The 27,050-nt window shown below is 44.6% G+C and overlaps 1 protein-coding gene across 3 annotated transcripts in view; it reads left to right on the top strand.

The window, feature by feature from the left end:
• Nucleotides 1–27,050, top strand: part of LOC137347650 (SH2 domain-containing protein 3C-like) — a 141,020-nt gene that overhangs the window by 63,370 nt on the left and 50,600 nt on the right. For all 3 annotated transcript variants that reach the window (XM_068012292.1, XM_068012294.1, XM_068012295.1), the window contains one exon: nt 9,678–9,717. In XM_068012292.1, the coding sequence (XP_067868393.1) occupies nt 9,678–9,717 (40 nt within the window). The remainder of the gene's footprint in view (nt 1–9,677; nt 9,718–27,050) is intronic.

Raw genomic sequence — 27,050 nt, 5'->3', positions numbered from 1 at the left:
TTACATTCCCCTCCTCTGTGTCTGGTTGTCGTGCTCTTGTTTCGCACCTTTTTGAGTTGAACTTCCCCCAGGGGTCAGGAACCCAATGTTTGGGTGATTTCTGGGTCCCAACCCTGCCACTGTCTGGCATCCAAATTTTTATTAATTAATTGAATTTATTAATAAATTGAATTTAAATTCCACCAGCTGCCGTGGTGGGATTTGAACCCATGTCCCCGGGGCATTAGCCTGGGCCTCTGGATTACTAGTACAGTGACATTACCACTACACCACCATCTCCACCTGCCTGATAGCTGGCGCAGCAGGGGGGCCCGTGCGCCACTCACAAAAATTCAAGTGTCTAAAAATAGGTGCTAATTGCCCTTATAAGCGCCTTAATTGGTTACCTGCTGTTGCTGCTGGGAGCCTGCCTCCAGGAAACATGCACAGAACGGGGGGGGGGGGGGGGGGGGGGGACATGTGAAGCTGATTCCACCCTCACGCGCATCGTTCTGAATTTCCACTCTGCTCCCACTGCCTCCAAAGCTGCCTCTGAAGGGCTGGGAAAATACAGCCCTTTTTTTTTGGTGCTTATCAAGTTGAAGGGCATTAATGTTGGAGAACAGACAGTTCATTTCAGGCACTCGGTATCAGTAATAATCTCTCCCAATTCTACTCTGCCTGCACTCAACCCAACTTCAGAAAGGCTTCCCCTGTACTACCAGAGTGACATTTTTCCACTCCCAAACCGCATATTGTGGTCTGTCTGGCGGTAATTGGGTATTTTCCTCAATCAGACTACTTTATGCTGTGGTCAACATGCACAAATTTTAAGATAAAATGACCAAACTCATCCTACATTGGACCCTTACAGCCACAAGACTGGGGTAACCCTCGCTCCATCAGTTAGGACTGGATCTGAACCCACTGGGCTGCCCGGTTCCCTTCTCTCACCCTCTCCTTGTCTTCCACACTCGTAGTGACTTATTCACTTCACACCCAAGGGTCATATTCACATGTTTATAATAATCTGGAAAGTTGTTGAAAGGCGCATTTAGTACTGATGTCAGAAAAGATTTCAACACTTGAGTGGTTTGTCAAGTAGGTCATGTGGAGATGAAAACCTTAGACAAAGAGTGAAAGGAAGACCTTGCATTTACATAGCACCTTTCACAGCCTCAAAACATTCCAAAGCCAATGAATTACTTTTGAACTGTTTTAATGTCGGAAACGTGACAGCAATTTGTGCACAGCAAGCTCCCACAAACAGCAATGTGATAATGACCAGATAATCTGTTAAAAAATGATGGTTGAGGGAAAAATACTGATAGGATACCACTCTTCCTCAAATAGTGCCATGGAATCTTTTGCATCCGCCTGAAAGGGCAGACAGGACCTCTGTTTAATGTCTCATCTGAAAGATGGCGCCCCTGACACTGCAGTCCAGTACCGAGGGAGTGCTGCTACAGTGTCAGCCCAGATTATATACTTAAATCTCTGTGACAGCTCAGAGGTGAGAGTGCTACCCACTGAACCACAGCTGACTCCTTAGTCTTTATGTACAGTTAGTAGTTGTGCCGAGAGCAATGGACGGTGGGCTTAGGTGAACTGAATCCTCCCTGTGATTATCTGTAAGGTTGTTTAACATCTTTCTGATGATGAAACATGCCTGCTATGTTTGTGCTTTTTACATATTTGAGAACATTGTGCATTAAGAATCACCCTGAAGTACGGCAATATCCATGGGGATACTCCACCATGTCGTGAGACAGGGCGATAGGGACGCATTTAACCGCTGTGGTGAATTTACAGTTGTACTCTCCTAAGAATGGGATAATGCAATGAGCAGAGTCAGGGCACCGGCACCCCCCCCCCATGCCCCTCCCCCACCCACCTCCAACACGGAGCGGAACCGAGGCAACCGGGGCCGTGGTTCAGGGGTCAGTCTCGCACAGAGATGCCCCTAGGGTCTGGTTTAAGCCCTCAGCGCATGAACTCTGCCTCTCCTGTGTGGTAGAAGGGGTTTGGGGAAAAAAAACAAAAGAGTGAATAAAATAAGTCAACGGGAGGTTATTTAGATTTCATTGTAGTAATCTGTTGTCATGGAAACCATTCCAGAGGAAACACATATCACTGGGTGATTGATGGTGGAACTAATCCAGAGTCAACATGGGGACTATTGGAGAGGGAGTGAGCACCACATCAGCTTGAAGCAGACTGACCCGCGTGTCTACTAACCTCTCTGCAGAAATATCCCACATTAATAGTGAGGGATCATGTACTGTAATTTTTCACATTTAACCTGCATTATTTTGCAGTGGTTGAGTTGTTCAATGCACCATCCAGTGTGGTACCAAGCTATACATCACAGCTCGGCTCGAGGCTCCTGTCCCCCACTGGGCTGAGGTGGCCACTTTAAGCCATGACAGCAGTTGCAATAAAACGCCCCTAGGTTACTTAGGAGAGGATTCAGGCAGGATTCCTGCTCTTGATCCTGCAGGAAGCTTTGTGTGTGTGTGTGTGTGTGTGTGTGTGTGCTTTGCTTAGGAGTTACCTGCAGTTGAACAGCTAACCATTGTGCGAGGTACCACACATGGGTTCCATTGAACCATAACCTGGCTCGATTCAGCACCTTCAGCAGAGGAGGCGAGAAAATTTGCAATAAAGGAATAGTAGCTCTGTAATGTCACCCATTTTTCTCTCAAGATTGTGTTTCAATTTCCTGGCTTGTGTATGGTTTTTAGAGACCTTTGGCTCTGTTGCGTTAATTTCCATATTGCTTCCAGCTGTGGCTTCATTGGTAGCACTCTCACCTCCGAGTCATAAAATCTTAGTTTCAAATCCAACTCCAGAGACTTTGAGCACAAATTCTAGGCTGACACTCCTTTGCACTCCTGAGGGAGCTCTCCGCTGCACTCCTGAGGTAAATACCTGCTCGGGTTTGCAAAACAAAACCCGACCGAGCCCGACAGAACCATGCCCGACCCGGCCTGAGTCCTTCCATTTTTTCCCATGCCCAACCCGACCCGACCATTTTTCTTCCGTTTTTCACTTTGTTGCTGATAGGCACAAGCTTAAAATAACTGTAACAAAACCAACTTTCAAGTCCAAAAACCAAATTAACAGTGGAGCCACTTACTTGTGATAGAGCGTGTCTGACCCGATCCGACCCGAGCCCGAATGCTGGACCCGGAGGTGCAACCCGACCCAAACCTGACACATGTCGTTGGGTCTCGTCGGGTTTGGGTCAGGTAGCAGGCTTTATCCCGAGGGGGCTCTCCGCTGCTCTACCGAGGGGGCTCTCCACTGCACTCCCGAGGGGGCTCTCCACTGCACTCCCGAGGGGGCTCTCCGCTGCACAATCAGGAGTCCTGTCTTTCGGATGAGACGTTAAACTAAGCCCCTCTCAGGTGGATGTAAAAGATACCGTGGCACTATTTTGAAGAAGAGCATGGGCGTTATCCCAGGTTTCCCGGCCAATATTTGACACTTAATCAACATCATTTAAAAAAATAGATTGGTCATTATCACATTGCTACGCGTGGGAACTTGATGTGCACAAATTGGCTGCCGCATCACCTACACTACAACAGTGACTACACTTCAAGAGTGCTTCCTTGGCTGTAAAGTACTTTGAGACATTTTACGGTTGTGAACGGTGCTATACAAATGCAGATCTTTTTGAACTGCATTATCCATTCGAGGAGACGGCAGTTTTAACTAGAGGCAGTGGTGTGCAGAACGCGCGATCCATGTAAAGGCTCGGCTCAGACACTTGCCAAGATGCTCCTGTGAACAGCTGCTTCTGGATCAGTAACTTGAGATGCTCCGTACAACAACGGACTGTGCAACTGACTGCATTCTTGACACTCAGCAGTCCTGTACACTCAGCACTTGTCTAAATATCTTTCAGCAAATTGCCACCCCTGGAGGGCTAATCACTCACTCTTTACATTCTGGCAATCAACAGACCCTCCTTTCAAAATCCCTTCAAAGTTCATGGGCTGAATTTTACGCCACCCCAGCAGGTCGGATGGTGGCATGGGGGTGGCGTAAAATTGAGCGGGAGGCTCCGGGAGGCCTACCCACCCCGCTTCCGCCTCCAGCCAGGTTTAAGGCGTCGGGCGGGGGATGGGAAGCGGCCTGCCCGCCCGAGGCCGATCAAGGGCCTTAAGTGACCACTTAACGGCCACAAGGGCCCTCACCTGCCTCCACGGGTATTTTACCTGTGGCAAGCGGGCAAGCTGGGGACGTGAAAGGCCGCCCAGCGATAGCTTCTGGCCTTTCTGCGCCCCGGTGGGGGGGGGGGGGGGGGGGTGCCATGGCAATCAGGCACAGGGTACCCAACTGAGGGCCGCCCCCGCCTCCCAATCCAGCCCCGGGACCCAAGTGCCCCCCTCCCCCCAAACGACCACTCCAGCCTCACCAGGAAAGAACGATTCCCCTGGTGAGGCAACCTTAACTTACCTTCCCTCCAGGCTCCTTGGCGTCGGCTTGGCTGCAGTCCCTGCAGTGGCCACTGCTCCCAGTGACGATGCTGGGACTAAGAGCTGCCGATCCGCTGATTGGCCAGCAGCTCACTGAGGCAGGACTTCCTCCCTCAAGTGGGTGGAAGTCCAGCCTTGGGCCAATTAAAGCCCGGGGACCCATAAAATACGGGCCAGATCCCCGGGCTAGGCGGAAGCAGGTTCGCCACCGACTTTCATGTCAGCGACGAATTCCCGTCCACCTCAGGTAAAATTCAGCCCCGTGTGTTTAATTTACTATTAATATTTTGTTGCTCAAAATTCATTTGCTTCCCTCATTCTCGAAAGACTCCTGCAGTCTAGTAGATGATATGATAAAGTGACAATCACTATCAGTGAATATCATTCAAGGGCGAAGGAGCAACACAAAACTGTGTGGCTGGGCTCTTCCAATGGTTCACTGGGTGATAAAGCCAAACAGACCCCGATGGTCCCAAGTTCAGTTCTTCTGTTTAGTTGATCCTAAACTGGGCAGCTGTGGAGGCACCAAAATTAACCTCGGAGCCCAGGGTTAAGGAAGGGAAAAAAGTGTTCCTCCTTCTGGCTGTTATCTGGTGATCTCAGTTCAAAGATTTGTGCATGGCGCATGTGTGTCTGAGCATGTACACATTGGGAAGGAATGGTTTTGGGTTTACTTTTCACTTGTGTGCACGTACATTGCCCACATTCACTGTCAAGGTTCACACAGAAAGACTGGCCACACTTGGGGAGGTAGCAAAAAGCAGCCAATACCTTTGAAGGCACAGTGGCGCAGTGGTTAGCACCACAGCCTCACAGCTCCAGGGACCCGGGTTCAATTCTGGGTACTGCCTGTGTGGAGTTTGCAAGTTCTTCCTGTGACCGCGTGGGTTTTCGCTGGGTGCTCCGGTTTCCTCCCACAGCCAAAAGACTTGCAGGTGATAGGTAAATTGGCCATTGTAAATTGCCCCTAGTGTAGGTAGATGGTAGGGAATATGGGATTACTGTAGGGTTAGTATAAATGGGTGGTTCTTGGTTGGCACAGACTTGGTGGGCCGAAGGGCCTGTTTCAGTGCTGTATCTCTAAATAAAAATAAATAAGTCATGATGAGAGTTGGTGCCTTCAGGGTAGCAGGGAGGTGATGCTCCATGTTGTGTATTAAATAAAAGATGACTGAAGGCAAGAACAGCTAACTGCAGTTAATTAATAGCATCATTACACAACCATTCATTGTTGCACAGTTACCATGTTTTATATCGTGTTAATGTCTTGTTAATAGCCACTTTATCTCATGGCAATTGCTTTTAATTGCTTCTTCATATTCTTCCCCCACTTTAAAACAAAACATTACCCACAATGGCCAGTGTAGCAGACTGAAACATTAACTCTTTTCCCGATGCAGCTCACTGCATCAAAGCACTCGTTTTTGGAAAATTATCTTTGTGTTGTTTATTTTTCCTGGTGTACTCCCATGCTTTCCTGAAAGGGCAGCATGCTGGGACATGGTTCACACACGCTCTTGCACTTGGACCCTACAGAGTGACTCTTGTCAAGCATTGCAACCAGATCTACCCTGTCCTCATTGGACTTCACATGTAAACACCATTTGGCAGGAACCTTTGGGTAATGAATTAAGAATGGGAGACCCTGACTAATTTGTCCAATTTCCTAATGCACCCACTCTATCTGAGACCAGCTAACTAAGTACAGACTTAGGATTGAACCTACGGCAATCCTGCTCTAGGAATATAGGAACAGGCGTAGGCAATTCTGTTTGCCTCCATTCTAAAGTGGGCTCTGCATCTCCCATCATGGCCACTGCAACAGCCTCTTTTATGTTTTCACTGCAGTTCATGTTGGTTTTTCCTGCTGAGTTACTTTTGGCTTATCTGTGTTTAGTTGACAGAATGCGACCCACAGGGGTGAATTTTATAATCTGAACCCCCAATAAGAAGAAAGGGTTTGTCTCACAGGGTAATGTCAAAATACAAAGTAGTTCATCTGAAAGCGATATCTGACTTGTGCCAGGTGCTGAATGGGTTAAATCTGTGAGCATTCCCAGACCCACGGTTGATGCAGACTGAAAGGATACACATGTCCAGATCGCTGGTTCCTGAGTTTGAGTGCCTCTGTCAATTTGAGTGTAGCAGAAACAGATGTTCCAGCAAAGCGATCTTGTACATCCTCTTGAGAGTAACTCTTTCTGCCAGCTGAGCACTAACTGGACAACATGGCTGCAGTATTTGGGGAGTAAATGAATAATCTATATAATTGAAAGCACTTGTGTACAGCGCACATCATCAAATCTGTACATCAAACCCAGAACATTACGTATGTACCATTAAAATCACCCATCGTATTTTGCCAAGTGCCTTAAAAAAGGTATCAAAAAGACACCATCCACCAATCATTCAGCAGCTGACAATATTCATAAATTGAACCAATCAAATTGGTTGCCCAGCCTTTGCAAACTCCGTCCTTGTCCAGCTGTGGAAGTAACATTTATTTAACAGCAAAACCTAAAAATTACGCCAATCACTAAAGTTACCCATAAAATTAGACATTTAATGCTAGAATTGCCGACAGAAAGTTTCCCTTGCACCATAACCTAAATCATGTGACAACCATTTGTTATTTATAAATGGCAGCTGTGAGGCACGAGTGCTATCGAAAAAAAATCATTCCTCGGAAATTTTGACCTGTCAAAAAAATCCTTTACCATTTATTTCAGCTGACATGAGTCAGTGCCTTTGAAAGGGACAAAAGGAAAGGTCCTGTGAGTTACAGTGGGTTTTTCCTCCTCCAATTTTCTCATCTCCTCAGATAAAGGCACTCACTCTTGCTGCATTGGGGTTCCATGAGCACTGACCATTCCTGAGTACCTCATTTGAGCAGTTATACTTCACCCTTTGAGCTGTAATCCTGTCCTCACCTGATGACATAGGTAGTTTCCAGTGGGAGACACTGGCTATGATTAGGAGCAGGGAGCCCGGCTACATAACTCTGGGTTGCTGAGGCCAACTGTAGATCATACAACTTCCCAAAGCTGAAGTTAGCAAACTCAGCACAAACCTGGGATCAAGCCTGGGAGCTTCCTTGTCCATATAGTTCAGCTACGCAGTGCATGGGGAGATAGCATGTGGGCCAGGAGGAGTTATGTCAGGCCAACAGTTTTGTGTTTAAGGTCAGCCAAGACTGGATAATATTTCTTCCCCTGGTGAATGACCGTTCCCAGTGCTGGTATGTCTGTGAAGAGACAGGTTTACACAAACTCTGTCACAAGTAAACTATTTGTTCTGATATTTAAAGACCTCTGTAATCTTAATGAAGCACATAAAGGAGCACTTCTGAAAGTTCCATTTGCTATCCACTGTGTTGCCAACTGGGAACAGTTTGCACCCAGGTGGTCATGTGTGTTCCATGTCCCGAATTTCTGAGGCACCATTTTGATCCATATGCACCTCTGTAGTAGATGTGATGGTGTCTCTGTTTCACTTATCCCATCATCACGTATACCTCAGGGCTGGCACTGCGTGGAATTACATTGAGTCTACAGCACAGAAACAGGCCATTCAACTCAACTGGTCTATGCTGTATTTATGCTCCACACAAGTCTCCTCTCACCCGTCTTCATCTAACCCTACCAACATATCCTTTCTCCCTCTTGCTTAGCCAGCTTCCCCTTAAATGCCTCTGTTATTTACCTCAACTACTCCTTGTGGTAGCAAGTTCCACATTCTTACCACTCTCAGGGTAAAGAAGTTGCTCCCAAATTCTCTTTTGGATTTATTAGCGACTGCTTTATATTTATGACCCGTGGTTTTGACTCCCCCACAAGTAGAAGTATCAACTCTATATCTACCCTATCAAACCCCTGCATAATTCTGAAGGCCTCTATTGGGTTCTTAGCATCCTGCAAGATTCCCCACACAATAGCAATGCTCCTTTAAAGGCTGGAATCCCCTTTGCTGAAAGACGCAATGAGTAATCAGGCCAGGAAGCTCAGAAGGAAGCAGTTCTTTCCAAATGTCGGTCCCAGATTCCGTTCCCAGATCAATGTGGAACACAAAGTTTGAATAGCTGGAAGTTTGAGTGTAATCCCAGGTGGATTATTAATAACAAGACCTTCCCTCCCTGAGGGTTTACACGGAGAAGATAAGATTTAGGTCCTTATGCTCCTCTCTCTTGATTCATTGCGGATTTAGTTTGCTATTTGTTTCCAAGAACAATGTATATCATCCTGTTCACCATAAGAGCCAAGCCGAGAACAATTCTCAGCCCCTGCCAAAGTTCAGGAATTAAACTAAATGAATCTTTTTAAAACTGAGAAAGCAAGGTGAAAGGCTAAGGTATGTGACATAATTAACCACCGAAATCAAAAAGAATAAGAATGAGGAAAAGGTCAGTCGAGAAGTAATGGTTGAGTATTGTCACATTTGGGTTTTAAAGCCTGTAGCTGAAGGGATTGTTGAGTGATGTGAGTTCTATGGTTTTTGAGGTTGGGGAAATCATGAGTTGTGGTAGGAGATTCTATGCTGAGTTTTGAATTCACCACAGTGAGAATGCAAGGAGGGGGATGAAGGTGTTGATTACATATTTTAGTGGGAACAAGACAGGAAAAGGTAAGTACAGTGAATTAAACTTTGGTAAGTGTTAAGGGAACTAGTCAAATTCAAGATCATGGAAACATTGGATTCTCTGGGTGGTAAGGAGAGGAGTAATGTTGATAGTATTTACCTTTTAATTTTCTCTCCTCCCCACAATTTTTCCCTCTCCTATGGGCTCCCCAAGCCAAGAGGGCAAGTGGATGATCTATTGACAAGGTCTCTGCCTCCTACTTAGATACTTTTCAAAAGGAAACTAGACATGTCCTTGAGAAAAGGGAATAAAAAGATACACCAAAAGCCTGAGATGAGGTAGATAGAATGGGAGGAGACTTGTGTAAAGTATAAACACCAGCACAGACTAGTTGGGCTAACTGGCCTGTTTCAGTGCTGCATATTTTATGGAGAAGGCTGCAGAGGCTTGGAGCAACTCCCTGCTCCAACTTCCCTCCTGGAGCAGTACCTGGCCCCTTCTCCACCCCTCTGAGAACTGAACCTTGCTTCTCCAATTCACTGAGCCATCTTTCCAATGCCAATGGCATTATTGCCATCTATCTTATCCCCACTGTGCTGAAATCATTTATTTTTCCTTTTTGTTTCTCTCTGCAGTAACCTACAGAACATGGATTCCAAGTCAGAATATGTCAAGGTAAGAGCAGCTTATGCTATCCTGAATTGCTGCAGCATTCACTCTAGCTAACAGCTTGACATCCCATAGAAGTGGCCACTGATTGGTCACTAAAAATTTCAAAACAATCTCCCTGACCCTATTGGCAACATTCTGCTCTGTGGCTGCTTCAACTGGTTAGTCGCTCAAACAAGAAGACCTAGGTTTCGGATTGATGGTAGTACCCCTCCACTGTCTGGGACTGAGCCATCAGATCAGAAGTCCTAGCTTCCCCTCAGTCATGCTGCGTTGCTTCATCTCCCCAGCGGCAACAGCAAGAGTGCTAGAATGAGCCTTAGTGCCATGGGCTGGGGAACAGTAAGAATCAGTCGAGACTCCTGCTCCTGACCATCATCCAATGGCAGTTGTTGGATAGTATCCTATACCCCAGCACAAGTCAGTGCCTTCAGGAGAAAAAAAATGGCAGAAAGCCTTTAAAAAAAAATACTCTGAAGAAACTCCCTGTGAATAAGGTCTGACCCTGACTATTGGATATTATTTAGTGCTGTCTAGCACTGAAAACGTACAGTAATTTTTATTGTATGTTCTGTAATAGCCAGTCAACCCTAATCCTGCCATTCCCATGCGAGGAATGGCTCCTACAGTAACACGAATGTCAGTAATGGCCTTATTTACACTGTGTCGTTAGCCCCAATATCCAGGCAGCACCACTTGTTCTTGTATTGTTAATTTGCTATGGTCGATGGCATAAGGATTATTATATTTAGTGCGGGGGTTATTGTTTATGGACCTCTGTCCCACTCAGAAGAGCATGAGGAAGAGTTAGAATGAGATGGGGGAAGAGAGACTAGATATGGGAGAGACCGAGAGAAAGAAAAGGACAGATGGAAAAAGTGAGAAAGGTGTATGCTACCTACAGACATAGAAGCACACATCCACATTGCATTCTGGCTGAGCAGAAGTAAGTGAGATAAAGAGCTGGAGCTGTGATCATTGATTGTAATTATAGTAAGAGCCATCATTAGTGACTCCCCACTGGAAATCACAATCTGTTCACACCAACAGTCTGGTGCTCACTGTTATTTTAAAGGGGAAGTTGATCCTGTTTATAGAACAGTCAACATCGGTAAATTGCAACAGAGTCCTCTGTCCCATGATTGGAGTTGGCTACAGCCATTCTCTGGATTAATCTGGTTTGTAACGTTGGCAGCAGTTTCACCACAAGGATGTCACCATTGTGTCACCTTTCACCTGCTGATGTCATGATGGGGTCTAGCTACCAGTAACTAGACCTCAGCAAGAGACTGTCTTTCCCAAAGGAAGCTAGCCAGCTAGCCAAATACTGTTCAATTACAAACATATGTATAGCTGAGAGTCTCAACTGTCAATCAATGACACAGAGGCTTCAAACAAGCAACTTAATTAAGAGATTACCAGAATATGCACGCTATTTGATAAATTGGATGAATGGGTGAGATCTAGCAATTCTGCAGCTTTCCCTGTCAGAGTCGTTGAATGATACAGCAGAGGAGAAGGCCTTTCAGCCCACCAGGCCTATGCCACCTCTTTGGTAGATCCATCTAATTAATTCCTTGCCCTATCACCTGTAAATTTTTTCCCTTCAATTATTTTATCCAATTCCCTTTTGAAATCTACTGCTTTATCTGCTTCCCCCACCCTTTCAGGCCATGTATTACATGCTGTACATAAAAAAAAATCCCTTATGTCACCTCTGATTCTTTTTGCCAATCACATTAAATCTGTGTCCTCAGGTTACTCTGTTACTGGAAGCTGTTTCGCTTTTTATTTAATCGATCAAAACCATTTTTGAACACCTCTACCAAATCTTCTCTTAACCTTCTCTGCTGTAAGGAGAACAACCCCAGCTTCTCCAATCTCTCCATGTAACTGAAACCCCTCATCCCTGCTTGATGGCTACCCGACCCGAACCCGACGAGACCCGCCTACATGTGTCGGGTTCGGGTCGGGTCTATATTCCGAGTCCAGCATTCGGGCTCGGGTCTGGCTGGTCAGTGCTGCTTCCACCAAGTCACGGCATCAGGCTTACCCATGATTCCCCACAACTCCAGCTGCGGGAATAGCTTGCTGCCGGAACGGATGAACGATATTCGTGTCGGGTCGGGTCGGGTCGGGCGTGAAAAAAAATGAAAGGACTTGGACCCGGGTCGGGTTCAGGTTGGCTGTGGTCGGGTCGGGCCAGGTCAGGTTTTAATTTTATACCCAAGCCAGGCATTACCTGGTCGCAGTCTTGTAAATCACTTCTGTGTCCTCTCCCAGGCTTTGAAATCCTTCCCAAAGTGTGGTGCCCAGAATTGAACACAACATTCCAGCTGAGGCCTAAACAGTCTCATGATGTGACATAATTTCTTCAAGCAGCTTGTTAACTCAAAAAAAAAACGTCATTGCGTTCAGTTCTGGTCACCACACTTTAGGAAGGATGTGAGGGTCCTTGAGAGGGTGCAGAGAAGATTTACCGGAATGGCTCCGGGGATGGCGGATTATAGTTACAAGATTTGGTTGGAAAAGCTGGGTTTGTTCTCCATAGTTCTAAGGAAATTGAGGGGAAATTTGATACAAATTTACAAGATAATGACAAGCTTAGATAAGTTAGATGAGGAAAAACTGTTCCCATTAACTAATGGTACAAATTCTAGGGGGCACAGGTTAAAGGATCTGGGCAAGAGAGATGCAGGGGGAATGTGAGGAAGAACTTTTTTATGTAGCGGATGGTAATGATCTGGAACTCGCTGCCCACAAGGGTGGTGGAAGTAGAGACAATCAAAGACTACAGAGGAAGTTGGATGTCCACCTGAGAGAAATAGACTTGCAGGGCTACAGGGATCAAGCGGGGCAGTGGGACTGACTGGATTGCTCCGTGGAGAGCCGACATGGACTCGATGGGCCGAATGGCCTCCTTCTGTGCTGCAAATGACTCTATGACTCTAAGTAGGATATGAGGCATTCACAAAAGTGTTTAACACATTCTATTTCCTTTTAAATTTTTGTCAGATATACTGAGTTGGAAATGAGGCCAAGCTCACCAAAACCAATTTGTCCTTATTGAGAGATCCAGGGGAAGGACCAAAGCCCCATAGTCCAAGGTTGAAAAAAGTAGGAGAAAGGATGCAATAAATCAAGAAGGAGAGATTTGGTGACTCGAAGCTTGGCTTTAAAGCCTGTAGATTGTAGGAAGGTGGATGGAGAGAGGTGAGGAGTTCCACAGTTCTGAAGATGTAGTGAATCTTGAGTTTTAATAATGGAGGGGGGAGAGCATTTTGGATGATGTATTTGCTGCTTAGGCGGAACAAGAGAGGAAGGTTGAGAGAAGTCCTGATGACCGTACCATAAATAGATCAGAGAGAGAGAAGAAAGTTTGTGGTGAAGGGAGAGGATTAATGAGACCCACTAATTTGGGAGTTGAATGGGTGTAAGTAGCTGAAGAGGGGCCTGAATCATGGGAGCAAAAAACATTAGGCCAAAACCTTGGTTCTACATCACTCCGAGCTCTAAACAAGAGAGAGCTTTGTGTTCAACATTTTGAAACCACTGGGATTGCTTTGCTGTTCCTTATTTCTCTCCTTAACTCTTAAGAATGAAGCTATCTAGGTTTTTTTCTTCCTTTTTCTTGCAACAGAAAGAATGGCAATGGGAAAGAGAAGAGAGGCTTTTGTGAGAGTTTCCCAGCAAGGGAAACATGAAGGGTTTGAATGAACTCTGCACACAGTCAGTGATTGTTAGCACTCTGTTGCTTTCTAGCTGTCAGCTGTGAGGGAATGTAGCAATCTGATGCCAATGTGAAAGACATTTGCTTAAAAGGGTAGTATCATGGTTAGTCCACACTAAATCCTGGTCAAACAAGGTTTACATTTAGTTTCCAAATGTAAACAAGTTTGACATAAAGCACAGAGGATCTCTGCCCCAGGGTTCGTTGAACAGTCTTTTTTTCTATCAAGGAATTTGAATTGGAATCTTTTTGATGAGGATATAAGGGCTATTTCCAGACTACATCATAACGGACTAAATCAGTCTAGACTAGAGGATATTCAATGCAGCAGAAACCGCTCCAATTTGTGTAGCAATCAAAGGCAGGCCGTAAGGACGACAATGGACCTATAATGGGTAAATAAAGACAAAAAATTAAAACCAGCCAGGAGACCAATTTCCCATCACTAGTCAGCAACCTCTCCGGGAAAGTACATGGATGGATGTTGGCTGAGGAGATGTTGGGTTTTGACATAGCTGTGAAGGCCTGGGTCAAATAGTCAGTCAACAGTTGCTGCATCTATATAGCACCTTTTAAGAATAAAATAACCCAAGGCACTTCACAGGAGCATAATCAGAGAAAAAGCTGACACTGAGCGACATAAGGAGATACTCATCCAGGTGGCCAAAAGCTTTGTCAAAAAGGTACATTTTAGGGAGTCTTAAAAGAGGCGAGAGATGAGAAACAGAGAGGTTTAGGGAGAGAAATCCAGAGCTTAGGGCTTAGACTGCTAAAGACATGGCCACCAATGGTGGGGTGAAAAAAGTGGGGGATGCACACGTCTTGCATGTAAGAAGTTATTCACTTGGCTGAATTACTGGAGGGCAGTCAGTTCCTGTGGGACCCTATCCCAATAAGAGTTTGACACCTTCAGGAGTAAGGGGGAGCAACAAATAGGGAATTTAAAAAAAAGGAAAAGCTAAATGGAATCTTGCTTGTGGTCTCAATGTTGGTCTACTATGTGAGATGAAGGTGGAGAGCTGATCAATGGTTTGTGTAAATGTTTGTCCTGGGTTCCTGCTGTTTCAATGGAGCTGTGTCTATTTGGAGCTTCCTTATCCCAGCCCAATAAACTTTCAGCTGTATAGTGTGGGACTAATAAAGAGTGCAGCATTTGACAGGACCATTATCCCTCTCCCCTCTTCCACTGCCACTTACAGGCTGTTGTTGAATTTTGCACTTTACATGTGAACTTCTGGCTTTGGACAATGAGCACACTGGTAATAACCAGGACTATGTCTGGGGCATGACAAGGGAGAGGGGTGTCACCAGCAACTGTAAGAGAATCCCAAAGGCTCAGACTCTGAGCATCTCCTTCTGCTTTTGCAAATTACAGATATGGTAAAAGGATTTTTACCGTGTCCAATTCATGCATTTGGGGATGATTTTCTCTGGGTATTATGTGGAACAGAATTGTAAAACATCTCCCTACACAGACAGGATGCACAGAAATGTTTCTAATGTTTGGGAAGCAAGAGAAATAGAATTAAAAGACAGGGATACACGTAGAAATACACTGGGTGCAAAGCTGCTGGGATTACTGGCTCCTGCGTCTGATGTATTCAGCAGGATTACAGAGTCTTCAGTAACCCTCGGGTGCTGCTAATGGGTGTAGTAGTTAGAAAGGGTGGGATCCTTCCCTTTATATTCTTGAGCTGGGCTAGTAGTACGCTTGTGGGTGTGACATTGAGGTTACAATCAGATCAGCCATGATCTTGTTGAATGGCGGAGCAAGCTCGAAGGGCCGAGTGGCCTACTCCTGCTCCTAATTCGTATGTTCACGAAGTTCCTTTTCATTAATTGCACAGAGACATAAAGCAAAATAATAGACCAGACTTCTCAGCAAGTGAGCAGAAAGTACCTTCAGGAACGTTGGTGCAATCATTAAAACTTCAGTGAACTGATATTATCTGAGCAATTTATTTTTTTAAAAATTACTTACAGCAGTGTACATTCAAAAAAGTCAATTTTGTTCAATATGATCTCAAACTAAAACATCAGTGTTGCTGCCATTTTGGAATTGGGGTTCCAAACAGTTTGGCTCTCCCAACCAGTCATGCATCAGGTGTGTGCCATAGCAACCTACAACTGCAAAAATGCCATAGGTAAATGTTTCTGCAATTTCTTTAATCAAGAGGGTATAGGCCATAAATGAAAGTATATAGCTTCCTTAAAAGGGAGGTATATTTCAATGAATTGTCCTGAAAATGATCCCTAACATTTTAAAGCAAGAACACTCATTGCTACCTTGCAGTTGCTCCTTTATTTATTGGTTGGAAGGCAGCCGGAGGTGCAATATTTTGTATAGGCCCATCCCAGACCTTACATTGTGAAGTTCCACTCCAGTAATCTCATTAATCAGGAGTGTTCATGGTGTCACATGAAGGGGTAATTCTCCACAATGTAACAGGTCCCAGGCTGCCTGTACTCTCCATCTATAAACACATTGACTTGCTAAATGGCACTTCTTATATTTTGAGTGCTGTGATTGGGCTGTGGGTTCTATGTCAAAGGAGGAACTTGCATTTATATAGCGCTTTCCATGTGCTCAGGATGTCTCAAAGCTCTTTACAGCCAATGAAGTATATCTTAAAGGGTAGTCACTGTTGTGATATCAGAGCTCTGATTGGGAGCAAGATCCTGTTGCACTGTGAGTGGGATGTCCCTTTGGCACCTGCAATGTAAATCACATTAGGATCTTGGGCTGTAACAACAGCCCCTCAGTAGCTCACAACCTGACCCTTTAATGCTTTATCTGTAAAATGAAGCTGGATGGTGGAAAACATCTACCCCTGCCGATCCTCTCCCTCTGCCCACTCGTGACGCATGGTGGAAATCCTGCCTGTTTCTACTAAAGTCTGATCATCATTTAATGATGCTGGACCCGTTTAGGAGGTGATATCATTGTTTCCTGTTTGGCGATTGTACTGGGATTGCCCTAAATCACTTTGCCTGGTGGGAGTGCTATAGTTCATGGTGGTCATGTCCAACTGAGATGGGGATGAAGGGGAAATGACCATGATCATCAGGAACATTGTGTGCAGGGGAGGGAAACACAGGACATTTCAGAGGAAGTCTGCAGACTGACCCTTGCTGTAGCTGGTGACCCCAGCACCCCTCAAGCTCGTTATGTTAACCTGATTTGAATTGTATCACTTTTTTTCCTTATCCTTCTTCATAATTAAGGTCGGTGGATTCTCACATTTTGCAGCCTTGTTCTTTCACTGATGTGTTGATCCTCCTGTTCCCTTTTAACTACCCAGCTGCAAGTGCAGATTGATATCAATTTGTAGCTCTATTAAAGGGGAGGGCAGCTCTGGGAAACTGCAGCTACATGGTTGTGCCAGGCATGGTAATGTTTCCCTTTGGTGACATTGAACCTCACCCGCTGCCACGGGATATCACAACGCACTGTCCACCCGCCAGAGCCCATACAGCCCACTTCTGCGGACAGAGAGGGCCAGATTATTGTATTGGCCAATGAGGAGTCTCCTCTTTCAAAAGGTAAACAGGATGGCAGACCGAATGGCATCATTAAGACTGACCAATGCCTGACCAACCATAATGTTGATGGCTTCCTTGGATGCATCTCAATCAGTGTGCCATGATTTCAGTAGCACTGCAAAAATAGAAGGTCGAGCGAGCATGGTCTGGGCACATCTACCAACATCTAGGACAAAGCAACTTGCTTGATTGACACCCCATCTACCACCTTGGCAACTCACCAGGGCTTCTTTAACAGCACGTCCCACAACCTCTACCACCTAGAAGTTCAAGGGCAGCGGACACATGGGAACAGAGCCACATGCTAGATCCCTTCCAAATGACACTCCATCCTGACATGGAAATATAAGAACATAATAGAAGCAGGAGTAGGCCATTCGGCCCCTCGGGCCTGCTCCGCCATTCAATACTATCATGGCTGATCTTCTGTCTCAATTCTGTTTTCCTGTCATTCCTCATATTCCTTGATTCCCTGATCGATCAAAAATCTGTCTATCTCAGCCTTGAATATATTCAATGGTGGAGCAGCCACAAGCCTCTGGGATAGACTATTCCAAAGATTATTACCGTTAGTTCATTGTCACTCAGTCAAAATCCTGGAACTCCCTCCTGAACAGCTATGGGAGACCTTCACCACATGGATTGCAACGGTTCAGGGAAGTGTCTCACTACCACCTTCTCAAGGGAACCTAGAGATGGGCAATAAATGCTGGATATGCCAGTAACACCCACATCCCAAGAATGAATTTTAAAAAGTTACTAACCATTTCTGCAGACCCTAACTCCCCACCGCACTCCCAACCCCCTCATCCTGTCAATAGCTGTGGGCAACCATCATCTTAGGGTCTGAGTCACAGAGAGTCAGTGCAATGTTGTGCCATCTGCTGCAAGGATGCCTGCAGCCGGTACGTGCACTACATATAATGGTCAGCTGTGGCCTGAAACTATGCTCCATCCCCTTGCAGGTATGGGATGGAGTAGCACAGAAGATCATCACCTTCACAGCCACATCATGCCGAACTGTCTCCCCTTCACCCTCACGGGGTCAGGTGCTGGGCTGTTCCGTCACTTGCCTGCAGGTTCATGGCGCAACATGGGATTCCTTTCACTGGATTTATGCCTCGCCAATTCTTAACCTCTTGCTCTTTCAGCCTTGGCAAAGGTTTGTGATGGTTACGAATAGTTTGTGAGGTTATCCCAAAGGCTTTCGGAAATGTTGTCATCCAAACATGGAACAGCCCCGTGACAAAAATCTGATATTTTGCCTCATTTTAGTTGGTGCCATTTCTTTAAATCCATAATCAATTTAGAAACGAAACTGAATCCTGCACCAAATGTATTTCAATAGACTGTTGCCAGCTATGTCAATTACAGATCGGAATGAGGAATAACTCAACATTAAGTGATTGCAGTCGGTATATGACTGACGAGTTCCTTTTTAAAATTTGCGTGAATAATCAAAGTCCGGGAAGTCCTGGTGACTGTTTTATTTCCTGGGATATAAAAAGAACAGCACTCTTTCAACTGAAACGTCAGTTTGAAACTCCCAAGAGATCACTTGAATGAGACTAGACCACACTATCACAGTGGTAATAAATTTATGAAAAACCACTACACAATGTAAAAGTTATTTACAAATACTTGGTATCAGAGTAGCAGCCCTTTTATTGTTTTTCCATTTAAAGAATTAGGTGGAAGAATTTCTATTAATAACTTATTTGCTTGTTTTTTTGTTTAGTACATTTGCTCAATGATTTTAATTTAAGATGAGTTTTGAAGGTGTGATGTTCTCACTAAAGATCAGAAAAATCTGATGAAGCCATGAGATCAGTCTGATCAAATGCAATTAGCAAACTGAGTTGTCTGTTGTTTTCTCAGCCGTGTTATCTAAAGCTTAATTAGATCTTAGGGTTAGGATGGAGTACAGCTGATCAATTTGGAGTAAGAGGGGTAGAAAAGACCCAAAAGCAGAACTGTCTTTGTCCTTCTTAATTCCACTTACTGCTGTTTTCTGTTCCCACCACTAGTGGTCCCTCTAGACCAGTCCAAAGCTGTGCTTAAAGTTATGCCTACTGGGTTCAAACAGCACACTTCCATTTGGATCTGTCTAAATCCTACCAATTGCCATTCGGGACTAAACCATTGCAACTGAGGAAAATTTAGTCTCATGTCTTCTTTCAGAAATCCCCATTTAGCTTTGTCCAATAGCTTAAGCCAGTGTGGTTCTGAGCAACACAGACCAGGGGCCCCCACTCTGCTTTGATTCTTGTTCTGTGTTGAGTTAGTTGGGGGTCTTAAATTGAGGACAGTATTGAACACAGCTACGATGTTATTGTCTTGGATCATCACTGGACAATGGCCACTGCAGAGATGCTAAGCCCTTTGGAGTAAGGGCAGAAAAATAAAATTATCTTCCTACTTAAATATTGCTAGTTTCTCACAACTCAAACCTGTCACGGCTCCAAAGAGATTCTTCCTCTCTTTATCTCTAAATACCTCCGACTGTGGCCCATTCGCATTCCCACAGTGTTCCAGCTGGCGAGATGGGTTGAATGCTGACTGCACTGGAGCTACTGGAGCTAATGTGTTTGCAACACCATCAATGGAGAGAGCTGAAGGGAGGATTTCCCTCCCACTTTCCTATTCCCTATACTGCTGATGGTGGAAGCATTGGGAAAGTATTCTCCCAAACCCCTGACATTCCTCACGATGATAAACACGCCATCCAGCACTTAGCTCAAGGTGCTACCACCACCTCCCACTCCCCCCCGTCTCGGCAGGGAGTGCCAGGGGACAGAAATGGAGACTGGTCCTGCTTCCCTTAGTACCTGATCGGAACTTCATAAGATGGGGCTGAGCTCCGGAAGGAGGCTCGTGGCAACATCAAGTTGGGGTTGAGGTGGTGGGGGGAGGAAGCAATAGAGAGAGAGAGAATGTGTGAGTGACTCCCAGGTGATCAACAGTAGAGTAGTCTTGGAGCAGGCTGCCAACCTGCCCTCCCAGTGACAGAGCATAAGGCTAAACGGATAAACGGAGAGGGTAAAATGACAAGGAAAACTGGTACGGGGACAAAAAAAGCGCTTCTGCCCCAGCCCCAAAAAAAAATCATTGCAAAATAAAATGAGTGAGGGCTGTTATCAGTCCCAAGATGGTAATGACCTACAATTGAGTGTAGCTTCCAACAAAACAGGTAGCAGCAGACACAATCAGCACGGTCAGTGTAACACCATCACACATAAATGTAACTTCCAAAATGCTGCACCAGGTGACAGGATAGCCCCTTTAATTCAAAAATATATGGATTTTACCCATTAATGGGCAAGGAGTCTGCAAGCTTCTCCAGGCACAGGCTGCAATTTCGACAAGCCCTGCAGACAGAATCACAAATCCATGCCACAGCACGTAGTAATGAAAAAAAAAACCTTTACAAAGCAATTGTGTCAACATTTCCCAGGTCGGGTGGGTCGATAGTGAGAAACGAGTTACTCCAGCAGGTTAATTAATATTACAAACACAATTAGAATGCAGCAAGAAGACAGATTATCCCAGTAAATGAGTCTCGTACAGCACAGATGTGCTGACTCCATCTCTATAACCCTGCCCAAGTGGCAATTCTTGTTGGTGCAGTGGACTAGACATGGGCTGATCACCTCAAGACCTGCATTCAAATCCAGCCCAATAGCAAGGATGCAAGTCTTTCCTAATTGCTGACTATAGTGCACTTGGGTTGATCCCAACCCAGTGCTCGTTGGGCATGGCCACACAGTACAAAGCTGGCATTAATTAGCAGTTTGGCTCAGGCCACAGGGATGCCTGCTGTGGGAAATTGAAAATGCTGCACTAATGCTTTGAGGTGCTGGCCTGATGTTGGCACACTGTTGGAACAGCATAGAGGGAGCTTTGATCTAAATCTGACCTGCACTGTACCTAACCTGGGGAGTACTTGATGTCGCTCTTTTATTTAAAAAAATACAATATGCACCAATTTGTTTAATCGTTTGCCATTATGGGCTTTTCAGATGCCCATCCCTCAGCTTCCACAGGCCATGATAGTGCTTCACAATTATGTTTTATTAATAAATAAATTCATAATTTGAAGCATACTTTACTTCTGCTATTTGTCCCCTCCAGCATACAAGAAGACATTAACAAACTTGCAAATGGGTATTTAATTGCTAATGAGTTTCAATGTAGATCATAAGATCAGAAGTGAGGATGTTCGCTGATGATTGCACAATGTTCAGCACCATTCGTGACTCCTCAGATACTGAAGCAGCCCATGTCCATATGCAGCAAGATCTGGACAACATCCAGGCTAGTAACAAGTAACATTCATGCCACACAAGTGCTAGGTAATGACCTACTCCAACAAGAGAGATTCTAACTATCTCCCCTTGACATTCAATGGCATTACCATCGGTGAATCCCTCACCATCAACATCCTGGGGGCTACCATTGACTAGAAACTGAATTGGACCAGCCGCATAAATACTGTGGCTGCAAGAGCAGATCACAGGCTGGGAATTCTGCAGCGAGTAACTCACCTCCTGTCTCCCCAAAGCCAGTTCACCATCTACAAGGCACAAGTCAGGAGTCTGATGGAATACTCTCTACGTGCAGCTCCAACAACAGTCAAGAAGCTTGACACGATCCATGATAAAGCAGCCCACTTGGTTGGCACCCCATCCACTACCTTCAACATTCACTCCCTCCTCCACCATCTACAAGATGCACTGCAGCAACTCACCAGGGCTCCTTAGACAGCACCTTCCAAACCCACGGCCTCTACCACCTAGAAGGACAAGGGCAGCAGATGCATGGGAACACCACCACCTGCAAGATCCCCTCCAAGCCACACACCCATCCTGACTTGGAACTATATCGCATTCCCTTCACTGTCGCTGGGTCAAACTCCTGGAACTCCCTTCCTAACAGCATTGTAGGTGTACCTACACCCCAAGGACTGCAGAGGTTCAAGAAGGCAGCTCACCACCACCTACTCAAGGGTAATTAGGGATGGGCAATAAATGCTGGCCTGACCAGCGATGCCCACATCCCATGAATGAATAAATTTTAAAAAAGTTGAAGTGTGGGGTGCTGCATTTTGATAGGAAAAATAAGACGTTGGATAGTCAGAGTTTAAATGGGGATCTAGAGGTACACATTCACAAGTCATCAAAAGTAGCAATGTTGGCCCATAAGGCCATTAAAAAAGAAAAATCAACACTGAGGTTCATTTCTAAAGGTATAGAATTGAAAAGAAGAGAAGTTATGTTCAACTTGTATCGAACCTTGGTTGGACCACACTTGGAGTACTGTGAACAATTCTGGTCCCCATAAGTTTTAGTAGAATGGCACCAGAACTAAGAGTTATATCAGGAAAAATTGAACAGGCTGAGGTTCTTCTCTAGAAACAAGAATGCTAAAGGGATGACCTGATAAGAGGTCTTTAAGATAATGAAAGGTTTTAATAGGGTAAGGTAGACGTCGAGAAGATGTGAAGGCGTCCAAACCTAGAGATTGTGAATTTATCTTATTTTCTTATGTCCGCATTTTTTTTTTAAATTGGTGAAACATCCATTGCCAAATTATAACTGTTTCCCACAATAGCACCCAATCTGTTGTAACGGCTCCGGCCAGTTGAAGGGAGGGAGAGGAATCCTTTGGGGGAAAAAAACAATTCTGAGAGGAGGGGAATGGGAATCAAAAAAAAAAATTAGAAAAGAGAGGCGTCTCCCCTCAATGGTGTGATATCTCCATCAGCCCAGGAACGACAGATCTTATTGTAACCCTATTATTTCTATTGTACCTGAAGCCCAAGGCTGTAGCAGTTTAGCTACAGTGCTCTTAAATTGAACATGGCGTCTTGAATAGGGCTCCAATTGGTGTTCAATATGATTTTAATTGCAGAGATTAGGGACTCAACACAACAATGAGTTAGGACTCCAGGGAGAGTGAACACATGGGGGTGGGGGGCACATGACATGCTCCTTTATCCTACTCTGCACATAGCTTGTACTTGAATTCAATTATTTAAATCCCTTTCAACTCTGAACAGTCTGCTCATCTATTTTCTAATGCAGTACTATCAATGAGGACCTCTGTCATCCAATTGAATACAGGGAATTTTTTTTTTTGCCTTAGCTACATCAGGCCTTCTGGTTCTGTGGACAGAACTTGCTGAACAAACCGAATAGAAGAAAAAGATTTTTTTTTTTGCTAACAACGACACATTTGCTGGTGCATGAGTTGCACAGCAATGTCACTGGGAACTGTTAACCCTTTCATCTGTTTCAGCCTGCCACTACACCAGCCTTCTGTCAACCTTAGCTCTGTAGGTAGCACTCTCACCTCGTAGTCAGAAGGTTGTGGGTTCACTCCAAAGATCTGAGCACAAAATCTAGGCTGACACTCCCAGTGCAGTACTGAAGGAGTGTTGCACTGTCCGAGGTGTCGTCTTTCAGACGAGATGTTGAACTAAAGCCCCGTCTGCCCTCTAGGATGGATGTAAGAGATCCCGTGGCACAATTTGAAGAATAAGCAAGTCATTAAAGAAAGCAATAACCAACATCATTTAAAACAGCTTAGCTGGTCATTATCTCAATGCTGTGTGTGGGAGCTTGCAGTGTGCAAATTGGCTGTTGCGTTTCCTGTATTACAGCAGTGGCTACAATTCAAAGGTGCTTCACTAGCTGTAAAGCTCTTTGGGATTTCATTGTTATACTTCTGAAAAACCAGGTGGTGAAGGATAGAACTGGAGCCAATCTTTACACACATGTACAAGCTTTCATTTACAGAGTTACACATGGCAAGCATGCACCTGCTAATCCAACAACCACAGTTTCAATCTGTGTCTATTTATAGGGGCACAAGTGAATCTCCAGTTCATTACCACCACCTGCATACAATTAATATATAATTAACAGTCCTGAGGTGCTATATAAATGCAAGTTTTTTCTTTCTTTACATTTAAAGAATATTTTTCTTCTGACTTATTCTAGGGTGCACTTACATGGGCACAGGCATCTTTCTGGTACTTTATCACTCAGCTGTCCTTCATGGGCAAGTCTAGACAGTAGTTTCACAACTGAACTTGTTTGCCAAAAATCTTCCTCTAATAATGTCTCTTTAAAAGGTCTCAAATTGCTAAACATGTATCCCCTTGTTTACAATGGACTGTTCCACTATTGATGTCATGGGTTGAAACAACCAGCTGTTTCCACTGTCTTCATTTTGACATCATCCAGTGGAACAATCCACATGAAATAAGGGAAGAAATACTATTGTTGGCAATAAGAATTAAGGGACAGTATTCTATTTGACGTACAAGAGACCCATTAGATGTCAGAATTTGGAATGTACGCTATCAGGTTGGTTGCCTTTACTTTAACACAAGCTGTATGGAATAACTTGTGGTTACAATATCATTACTTAATTTAGGGTTTCAAATCATAACAAAACTGCCTTGTTAACATTGGCATTATATAAAACAGGCTTGAACACACCAATAGCAGTCTACTATTATCAATAATTTAAATAGTTATACTCACAGGAATTGCCTTTGGGGACAAATGTGATTGACAGGGTCCTGCCACTGAATTATTTGATCTTAACAGAAGTGCCAACAGATGTAATTTCATGCTATGTTACATGGAAATAGCAAACTCCATATATATTATAGGGACAATAGCAAACTGCGTGAAGCGTATAGAGAAACAACACACTCCTACCCAGTCTGACTTACATGTGGCTCTTGTCCACACTATATGTTTGGCCTTGTGGTAGCCAAGCAAGCAGCCCAGTTGTACAAACTATTACCTCAAGAAGAAGGTCCACCATCTTCTGAGAGCAAGTAAGGAAATGTAATGAATGCAGCTCACATCTCAACAACAAATACAAACAAAAAATGTCATACCATGTCTATCCTACAGAAGAATAACACCACCCTGGCTATTTTATAGAGGAATAAAAAGGACTTATATAGCACCTTTCACATCTGCAGGACATCCTAAACTGTCACAACCAATGAATTACTTTTTGTTATGTAGGTCAACACGGCAGCTAGTTTCTACACAGAGGGTCTCACAAACAGCGTGAGATAAGCTGTCGTTGATAGTGTTGGTTGAGGGATAAATGCTGCCTGCTGTTTTCCCAAACTGCTGTGGGATCCACCTGAGCAGGCAGACAGGGTCTCAGTTTAACATCGCAACTACAAATCAGCATTTTCAACAATGTAGCACTCCTTCAGTACGGTACTGAAATGTCTCGATTATATGCTCAAGTCCTGAAGTGGGGCTTGAACGCACAACTTCCTGACTTTGAGACAGGAGTGCAACTACTGAAACAGATAACATTTCTTTCTTTCTGTAGAGCAATAATGCAATACTGTGCATATTACAGAGGAAGAGACTATCTGTATGTAGCATAAAGAATTATTGCACTCTGTTTGTATATTAAAGGAATAGAGCAACCAGCCTGATTATATAATAGGGGAATAGCACCATCTTGTATACCAATTAAAGAGCAATACAGAACCTGTATGTATGTAATGCTGCCAGAGGAGTAGATTAGCCTGTATATATTACAGAGACATTGAAAAACTGTGCGTCTTATAGAAAAATAGCACTCTTCTGATTTATTTTATTCATTCACAGGCTATGGACATTGCTGGCAAAACCAACATTTATTACCCATCCCTAACTGCCCTTGAGAAGGTGGTGGTGAGCTGCCTTCTTGAGCCGCTGCAGCCCATGTGGTGAAGGTACTCCCACAGTGCTGTTAGGGAGGGAATTCCAAGATTTTAGCCCAGGAACAATGAAGGAATAGTGATATATTTCCAAGTCAGGATTGGGTGTGATTTGGAAGGGAATTTGCAGGTGGTGGTGTTCCCATGCATCTGATGCCCCTGTCCTTCGAGATGGTAGAGATCGTGGGTTTGGACACTAAGGCAGTTTGGTGAGTTGTTGCAGTGCATCTTGTAGATGGTACACACTGTGCACTGGTGGCGGAGGGAGTGAATGTTTAAGGTGGTAGATGGGGTGCCAGTCAAGGGGGCTGCTTTGTCCTGAATGGTATCAAGTTTCTTGAGTGTTGTTGGAGCTGCACAAATGGGGAGTATTCCATCACACTCCACTGGTGCCTTGTAGATGGTGGAAAAGCTTTGGGGAGACAGGAGGTGTCACTTGCTACATAATTCCCAGCCTTTGTAACCACAGTACTTTGTGGCTGGTCCAGTTAGGTTTCTGGTCAATGAGGATCCCTGGAGGATCTAACAATGGTAATGCCATTGAACATCAAGGGGAGATGGTTATATTCTCTCTTGTTGGAGATGGTTATTGCCTGACATTTGGTATGAGAGTTACTTGACAGTTATCAGTCTGGCCTGAAGGTTGTCCAGGTCTTGCTGCATGCAGTCACGGAATGCTTTAGTATTTGAGGAGTTGCAAATGGTACTGAACACTGTGCAATCTTGAGTAAACATCCCAACTTCTGACCTAATGATAGCGGGAAGGTTATTGATGAAGCAGCTGGTTGGGCCTGGGACACTACCCTGAGGAACTCCTGCAGTGATGTCCTGGGGCTGAGATGATAGGCCTCTAACAACCACAACCATCTTCCTTTGTGTTACCTATGATTCTAGCTAGTGGAGAGATTTTTCATGATTCACATTGACTTCAATTGGGCTCCTTGATGCCACACTCTGTCAAATGCTGTCTTGATGTCAAGGGTAGTCACTCTCACCTCACCTCTGGCATTCAGTTCTTTGTCCATAGAATCATAGAAAGTTTAAGGCACAGAAAGAGGTCACTTGGCCCATCGTGTCTGTGCCGGCCGAAAAACAATCCACCTATTCTAATCCCACCTTTCAGCATTTGGTCTGTAGTCCTGCAGATTACGGCACTTGAGGTGCATATTCAGACTCCTTTTGAATGAGTTGAGGGTTTCTGCCTCAACTACCCTTTCAGGCAGTGAGTTCCAGACTACACCACCCTCTGGGTGAAAAAGTTTTTCCACATCTCCCCTCTAATTTTTCTACCAATCACTTTAAATCTATGCCCCCTCATCA

Source organism: Heterodontus francisci, chromosome 32, assembly GCF_036365525.1.
Source record: "Heterodontus francisci isolate sHetFra1 chromosome 32, sHetFra1.hap1, whole genome shotgun sequence".
Taxonomy (NCBI): Eukaryota; Metazoa; Chordata; class Chondrichthyes; order Heterodontiformes; family Heterodontidae; genus Heterodontus; species Heterodontus francisci.
This window is presented reverse-complemented; position numbering and strand designations above follow the sequence as displayed.